The sequence below is a fragment of the Bison bison genome, unplaced genomic scaffold (assembly GCF_000754665.1).
Source record: "Bison bison bison isolate TAMUID 2011002044 unplaced genomic scaffold, Bison_UMD1.0 scf7180017864453, whole genome shotgun sequence".
Classification (NCBI taxonomy): Eukaryota; Metazoa; Chordata; class Mammalia; order Artiodactyla; family Bovidae; genus Bison; species Bison bison.
In genome coordinates this window covers 26,985-35,661 of record NW_011495015.1, presented here as the reverse complement: position 1 = coordinate 35,661, position 8,677 = coordinate 26,985, and the positions used below count along the sequence as shown (strand labels likewise).

The window sequence follows — 8,677 nt, the reverse complement described above, 5'->3', positions numbered from 1 at the left end:
GGCATTTTAAGTGTCTGGGCTCTATAAGCTGTTGGCTCAGGGCTGCCTTGGTTTTGAGGCTTGATATTCAGGGGAGCATGGTCTGAGCATGAATTAACTAGATCGCAGGATCCTGGGTGATAAATTCCACCCAGGGATCTAAACGTCTCACCATGATTCACTGCTGTCGACTCAGCTCTCTCCCCTCCTGATCCTGTTTCACTCCTCACTGCGGCTGCTTCCATCTGCTGCTTGAAACCCTGTAGGCCTTCCTTCTGCTCTTAGAACGAGGCCCAAAACTTCCAGCCAACCACAGGACATATCGTGACTGGCCCTCCCTCCCCCATGCTGGCCCTGGAGCTGGGAATCACCCCTCAAGTAGCAGCTAGCACCCCAACCAAGGGCCCCCCTCTGGCCCCATGGCTGGGCCCTGCCCCCTGCCCTCAGTGCCTTCCTCCGCCCCTTGGCTTCATGTTCTCCCTGCTGCTCTCCCATGGCCTCTTCAGTCCTGTCCCACCCGAGTTTCCACCTGCGGCATGTGACTGAGTCACAAGAAGACACCAGACTCTGTATGAAGCACAGATGTGGTGAAAAGCCTGGATTCAGGTCCTGCTTTCATCAATAGCTGTGTCACAGTCTCCTTTGAGCCTCCGTTTTCTTGTATGGAAGACAGTGCTAAAGATTTTGACTTCACATGTTGCTGGAGGATTTGCTGAGATTCTAGACCTGTGGACCAGTCACAGGCATTGTAGGCTCTCAACAAATGTTCATAGGAGATTTGGTGCTTGCTTCCTTAGGAGAAGAAATGGCAACCCACTCCAGTATCCTTGCTTGGAGAATCCCATGGATGGAGGAGCCTGGTAGGCTACGGTCCACGGGGTCACAAAGAGTTGGACACGACTGAGCTACTTTTTACTTTACTTTTTTACTTACTTTACTAGAACTCCACTGTCTAGTGCTCATACCTAGTGTACAGGACTTGTGTGTATTTATAAACCTGGACTTTGGAGCAAGATCTGGGCTTAACAGCTGGTGGCATCATTTCTCAGCCCAGCAGTGCCAGAAAATCCACTCAGCTTTTCAGAGCCTCTGAGTCCACATCTGCAGAGAAGGTGACACAGAAACTGTTTCCCAGGGCTGCTGGGAGGGTCAGATGAGTTGATATATGAAAATGTTTTACACACCTTGGAGTTAAAAAAAAAATCTGTAACCCAACTTCTGTGAATACATGATGCTCTCTCCTGTGTCTCACCCAGGTAAGCTTTGCCTCTGTGGTTGGACTCACAATGGCGTCTAGGGAGCCTCAGCACAGAGATGGCATGTAGAAGAGTTTGCTGAAAATCAAACCCTCAATGAGCTATCCCTTCACACCTGTTAGGATGACTGTCATCAAAAAGACAGGAGATAAATGCTGGCAAGAGTGTGGAGAAAAGGAACCCTTTGTTCACGCTTGGTGGGAATATAAATTGATGTAGCCACTGGGGAAAACAATGGAGATTCCTCAAAATATTAAAAAATAGAGCTACCATACAATCCAGCTTTCAAACTGTGGTGCTGGAGAAGCCTCCTGACAGTCCATTGGACTGCAAGGATATCAAATCAGTCAATCCTAAAGGAAATCAACCCTGAAGATTCACTGGAAGGACTGTTGCTGAAGCTGAAGCTCCAATACTTTGGCCACCTGATGCCAAGAGCCAACTCATTGGAAAAGACCCTCATGCTGGGAAAGATTGAAGGCATGAGGAGAAGGGGGCAACAGAGGATGAGATGGTTGGATGGCATCATTAGATGGATGGACAGGAATCTGAGCAAACTTAGAGACAATGAAGAACAGGAAGCCTGACATGCTGCAGTCCATGCAGTCATAAAGAATCAGACACAACTTAGCAATTGAACAACAGCTCCTGGATATTTATCCAAAAGAGATGAAATCAGTGTCACATAGAGACATCTGCACCCCCATGTTCAGTGCAGCATCACCCACAATAGCAAAGACATGGAAACAACCTGTGTTCATTGACAGATAAATGGAGAAAGAAAAATATTCCTCACACAGCGGAATAATATTCAGCCGTAATAATGAGATTTTGCCTTTTGTGACAACATGGATGGACTTGGAGGGTATTATACTAAATAAAATAAGTCAGAGAAAGAAAAATGCTACATGATCTCACTGATAAGGGGACGCTAACAAAGCCAAAGTCATAGAAGTAGCATCAGTTGGTGGTTTCCAAGAGAAGGGGGTGGGGGAAATAGGGATGCTGATCAGAGTACAAACCTCTAGATGTAAGAAGAATAAGTTCTGGTGACTGTCGTTAACAACACTGTACTGTATACTTGAAAGTTGTTAAGAGAGTAAGATCTTCAGTGTTATCAAAAGGTAATTAAACAACTTGATGGATATGTTAATACTTTACTATGGTCATCATTTTGCAATATCTACATGTATCAAATCATCACCTTGTATGCTTTAAGTTTACATAAGTCATGTGACAATAATATTTCAGTAAATCTGGGGAAGCAGACTGATGCTGTGAGCCATGAACATGGACGCGTGCTGCCCAGACCCGTTCAAGGGAGGCCATGCCACCCAGCTGCAGGGGTGGTCAACAGCCTGTGCCGTGTCATTCCCTCCGTTGTGCCTGCCAGACCTCACACCTCTCCAGGGCTGGGGAAGGCTTCTGGTGACCCCTCCAGGCAGAGCAGAGAGGCTGTCTCACTCACCTCTCAGAGCTCTGAGTAGGGTTGACTGAGCTGTGGGCCCGCTCTGTAGCCCAGCTGCCCCACCGCTCCCCTCCCATCCCCCCAGGTTCTGAGCCCAGGTGCTTCCTGATGGACCCTGTGGAGTAAACCCCCCAAGTCGGCATCTGGGAACCAGCTGTGCTGCAGGGCATCCAGCAGGTCCCACCCTTGGGCCTCATGGACTGCCCAAGTGTCTCCCCTGTGCCTTTGAATCGATGGTTGTCGCACTGTCCCTGCTTGGGCAACAAAACAGAAGGACACAGGATGCTTCACAGAGGAGGGGCCCCCCCAGTGCAGTTGGTGCTCTCGGGGTGCCCTGTGTGTGGTGTGTATGCTGTTATGAGGGAGGAGCCAGGAGGCAAGAGCTTAGTCTACATTCTCTCAGCCCTGTTGGCATTGATGGGATCTCTCTCCTGCAAGAAAATGATAAATCCCACCTCATTCAAACTGGCTCAGAATAGGAAATAATTGAAATCTGTCCCCAGTTTACTTAACCAAGCCAGGGTAACCTGAATACCGAAACCTGATAAAGACAGAACAAAACAAGAATGCTGCACACCAAATTTAGCAGCACCAAAACAGTAGGAAACCAGTGACCACCGGGGCTGGTGTGGAGTGAGCCCCATGACTACAAGGGCCCCTCTGGTGGCATTTTTGTGCCGTCAATTTGAGCCCCAACTGTACTCCTTTCCAGCACTGGGACCTTGGGTTTGCTGCTTTGTGAAATGGGGTGATGGGAGGACCCACTTCCTAAAGCTCCTGTTATGATGAAGGTAACTCATGTTTATGTGTTATTCGCTCAGTTGTGTCTGACACATTGTGACCCCATGGACTGTAGCCCTCCAGGCTCCTCTGTCCATGGGATTTTCTAGCCAAGAATACTGGAGTGGGTTGTCATTTCCTTCTCCAGGGCATCTTCCCAACCCAGGGATCAAACCCACATCTCCTGTGTCTCCTGCATTGCCGGCAGATTCTTTACCCCCTGAGACATGGGGGAAGCCAATTCATGTACAGCACACACAAAGTCACCAGCACGCAAGCTGGGAGGGCTGCATCTATGGCAGCTGTGCTGTGTCATCTGGATGGTTAATGATCTTTAACAGAAGTCTCCACTTTTACCACTTTACTGGGAAGCCAAAATCTTCTGTAGAGCCCAAGCGATGGAGCATGAGAAACAAGTAAGGGAGGCTTGAATCATCCATTTTCTGTCAATCGTCCCTTTGTGTGTACACGGCTCCACTCTTACCATTCCATCCTGCAACCCTTGGCACAGCCTCAGGACACCAGTGTGTTGGTTCCAACGACTTGGTTGGAAAGGCCGTCTGGTCATATCTCTGACAGCAAAGCAGCCCCGGGTATTTCTACCAGGCCTGGTCCAGCAGGACTGCAGGTCAGTGTTCTAAGTCCCAGAGAAATTGGAGATCCAGAAGTTCTTGCCCAAGTCCAGGATGTTTGGCAAAAGGAAAGTCACTTTTCCCTTTTTACTTGAGTATCAAAGAGGATGAGATGGTTGGATGGCGTCACTAATGCAATGGACATGAACTTGGGCAAACTTCAGGATATGGAGAAGGCAATGGCACCCCACTCCAGTACTCTTGCCTGGGAAATCTCATGGACGGAGGAGCCTGGTAGGCTGCAGTCCATGGGTCTCGAAGAGTCGGACACGACTGAGCGACTTCATTTACACTTTACACTTTCGTGCACTGGAGAAGGAAATGGCAACCCACTCCAGTGTTCTTGCCTGGAGAATCCCAGGGACGGGGGAGCCTGGTGGGCTGCCGTCTATGGGGTCGCACAGAGTTGGACACGACTGAAGTGACTTAGCAGCAGCAGCAGCAGCAGCAGCAGGATATGGTGAGGAATAGGGAAGCCTGGTGTGCTGCAGTCCATGGGGTCGTGAAGAGTCAGACACAACTTGGTGACTGAACAACAACAAAATTACATTTGTTGTCTTGGACCTGACCTGTCAGAGTCCTCGCAGGAGGGCTAATCTTGGTCCCACAAGGGGTGGATCAGGCTCACAGCTGAGGGTCGCCACGGTCAGTTCCAGAGAACAGCCATCAGGGGACCAGTGACTTGTGTCCTAGGCTGTCACAGGATCCCATAGTATTTCCATAGTTCAAAGAGGAAGAGACAAGCAGAGTCAAAAAGAACAACCTGCTGGAGAATACATTTGAACACACTTTGGGGGAAGGATTTTCCACAAACAGAAGGTGCAGGTGTCGGCCAGGAGAGGAAGGGCCCTGCTCTGACCACTAGGTGGTACCTCAGGCCGTGACTGGAGAGCAGGGACAGAAGGGGCGGTGGCGAGCAGGAGGCGGTCCTGCGAAGCTGCATAAAGGATGAGCCGCAGGGAGGCTGCAGTGCCTCTGCCACCCAGACCTCATCCTGCGGGGATGGCACTTCCCCCTGGTGCCCAGGCCGAGCCCTGGTCCCGAGTGCAGCCTCACGGCTGCTGTGCAAGAGGAGCCGTGCCAGGGAGACAAGGGAAACGGGTAAATAGCTGCGTTTTCTATTCGCTTCAAGTTGGCTTGAATGGATGCAAACCGTGCCTTACCTGTGTGTGGAAAAGAGCTGGCTGGGGACTCAAACGTCAGTGTGGTGGCTGTTATCCCTGAAACCAAACTAGACAAATAACACATAGTGACTCTTGACAATGGAGGTGATGACAGAAATTGTGACTCTCTCCCTAGATATGCTCTGAGTTTGAGGGCAAAGAGAGTTTTGAATATAAATCACGGGAGAGGAATCGGGCAACAGAGGAGGAAAGTATCTTGCTCTAGTTCTTGGTAAATCTAAATGCCTCATTTCTTTGTACTTCGTTTCTGTGGAACTTATACAACTGTCTGTTAATCTGACTCCATGGACTTTCAAACACAGAAGTTAGGGAGATTTTAATTCAGGGCTTCAATTTTAGTGTGTGTATGAAACCTAAACTTATGAACTGAAGACGGTAACTTTTATTTGTGATTATATTCAAGTTAATTGATCACCTTGGTTACAACCTTAGTGACAACTGTAGGGAAGAATCCTCGGGGCTTAAGGATGAACAGGAGTTACCTGTCTGACTCTCTTGAGACCTGCAGGTCCTTCTGGACTCAGAGTCCACTCAGGAAATGTGGGGCAGTCACCGTGTGTGTGGAACCAGGAGACTGGAGAGGTTCTGCAAGTTGTGAGCTGTGGCACTTTTGAGAGTAAGCATGGGCACCAAGATGACAAGAACGAGACTCAAAGTGTCTTGTGCATGCTAAGGTGTCTGATGACTCTGCTAGGAGGGCTGTGGAAGGAGGAGAGAAGGGCAGAGGGGACCTCACATTAGAGGGATGCTATTCCAGGATCCGGGATCCAGGACGCAGGCACACAGGGCATGTTGCTCATGGTGAGGTTGCTCTCCACATGCATGTACTTCTATAGACTGTTAACCCCTCTGGATCACGAATTAAAACCTGTTTTACAGTGATCTGCTGCTCAGAAGAGGAGCGATGAACTCCTCATTCCACCTGCACTTCTTGGATCTTGGGCTGAACACCACGGATGGCAACCTCTCAGGACTGAGTGTCCAGAATGCATCCTCACTATGTGAGGACATGGGCATTGCGGTGGAGGTGTTCCTGGCCCTGGGCCTCATCAGCCTGCTGGAGAACATCCTAGTCATCGGGGCCATCGTGAGGAACCGGAACCTGCACACCCCCATGTACTTCTTCGTGGGCAGTTTGGCAGTGGCCGACATGTTGGTGAGCTTGTCCAACTCCTGGGAGACCATCACCATCTACCTGCTCACCAACAAGCACCTGGTGATGGCCGATGCCTCCGTGCGGCACCTGGACAACGTGTTCGACTCCATGATCTGCATCTCCGTGGTGGCCTCCATGTGCAGCCTGCTGGCCATCGCTGTGGACCGCTATGTCACCATCTTCTGCGCCCTGCGCTACCAGCGCATCATGACGGGCCGGCGCTCGGGGGCCATCATCGGTGGCATCTGGGCCTTCTGCGCCAGCTGCGGCACGGTCTTCATTGTGTACTACGAGTCCACATATGTGGTCATCTGCCTCATCGCCATGTTCCTCACCATGCTGCTCCTCATGGCGTCTCTGTACACCCACATGTTCCTCCTGGCTCGAACCCACATCCGGCGCATCGCCACCCTGCCTGGGCACAGTTCCGTGCGGCAGAGGACTGGCGTGAAGGGCGCCATCACCCTGGCCATGCTGCTGGGCGTCTTCATCGTGTGCTGGGCCCCCTTCTTCCTCCACCTCATCCTGATGATTTCGTGTCCTCACAACCTCTACTGCTCTTGCTTCATGTCTCACTTCAACATGTACCTCATCCTCATCATGTGTAACTCTGTGATTGACCCTCTGATATACGCCTTCCGCAGCCAAGAGATGCGGAAGACCTTTAAGGAGATTGTTTGTTTTCAGAGCTTCAGAACACCCTGTAGGTTTCCTAGCAGGTACTGAACTAAAAGTCCTTCTCTCTGCAGCTCTTCTCTCCTTCATCGCCCTTATGCCAAGGTGGGTTAGGAACAGTCGGAACTGGAAATTATACCATGCGTTCCCTTCATCTTTTCTCCACCTCAAATCTGTGTCTAAGAGGCAGCTTTTCCCTGATCGGCAGTCGTTGGGTCAAAGGTGCACGTGCCACTTCTCTGCCTTGAGAATGCCCGTGACAGTTTCTTACAGCCTGCTTTCCTCCTGCACTTTCTGCCGTTCCCACCCACTTCTGGGGTCCCCGGCACCCTCCATCTTCTGAGTGTGTCCTCAGGGAAGGTGACACTCCATGAGCAAGTCTAAGAATGATGAGCATGGCTGGACCTGGGAGAAAAGCTGTGAACACACTACGGTCCGTGATCACTTTCTGTCCCAGAAGCAGTTCCCTAACTTTTTGTGATGCCTCTGGGAGTTCGGCATGCTTTTTGGGGCAGAGTAGAGCGATTAGATTCTTTCCATTTGAAATTTTCTGTCTAATTGCTGTGGGAATTTTCCATAGCTCTCCTTTCCTGAACTCCTGGTTTCATGGCTTGTGTCCATGATTGTACAGGGATGACATTTCTTTAATTATATTTCTGTCAATCATGTTTTTGCACTAATCCAGACAGAAAACCTCTTGCCACAAACTTTCCCTTACATGGCATGAACATCTTTGTGACTCTTCCTTACTGTTTTATTCTGACTCGGTCCAGAGTTTCCAAATGAGTGTTTTGGGGGCATGCGGGGCCCCGAGGTACCTGCCATGAACACACCCCACAGTCAAGCTATCTTTGACCTTCTCTGACGGGGTCTGTCTTGGAGTCTGAAGCCCTGTCCCTGTACAGTCTGCAGTTTGCAGCCTGACTCCAGAAGTCCAGGTGCCCAGTGCTAGCCCCGCTAAGTCAAATCTTTTCCAGTGCAGAATGGACTAGGAAAGTGGAGTTCAGTCCTAACTCTGCCCCTAATGGGCTGCTGCTGCTGCTGCTAAGTCGCTTCAGTTGTGTCTGACTCTGTGCGACCCCATAGACGGCAGCCCACCAGGCTCCTCTGTCCATGGGATTCTCCAGGCAAGAACACTGGAGTGGGTTGTCATTTCCTCCTCCAATGCATGAAACTGAAAAGTGAAAGTGAAGTTGCTCAGTGTGTCCGACTCTTCACGACCCCATGGACTGCAGCCTACCAGGCTTCTCCGTCCATGGGATTTTCCAGGCAAGAGTACTGGAGTGGGGTGCCATTAATGGGCAGTGTCACCTTAATCATCTCATTTCAGGTCGCATCTGTGCTGACCCCACAGGGCAGGCATGAAAAAGCGTGAGAACACTTGAAACTCGGAAAGCACCTCGCTGCTGCTAAGTCACTTCAGTCGTGTCCGACTCTGTGAGACCCCATAGACGGCAGCCCACTAGGCTCCTCCGTCCCTGGGATTCTCCAGGCAAGAATACTGGAGTGGGTTGCTATTTCCTTCTCCAGGAAAGCACCCTAGAGAT

The 8,677-nt window shown here is 50.4% G+C and overlaps 1 protein-coding gene across 1 annotated transcript; it reads left to right on the top strand.

Moving 5' to 3' along the window:
* The first annotated feature begins 6,203 nt into the window (after positions 1–6,203).
* On the top strand, positions 6,204–7,181 carry MC5R (melanocortin 5 receptor). The gene has a single exon (XM_010859030.1). It carries the CDS (start codon positions 6,204–6,206, stop codon positions 7,179–7,181), a length of 978 nt encoding a protein of 325 aa, XP_010857332.1.
* The last annotated feature ends 1,496 nt before the right edge of the window (positions 7,182–8,677 follow it).

Bases quoted from the DNA above. Each gene is read 5' to 3' on its own strand.
- MC5R (XM_010859030.1), top strand. From the start codon at position 6,204: ATGAACTCCTCATTCCACCTGCACTTCTTGGATCTTGGGCTGAACACC.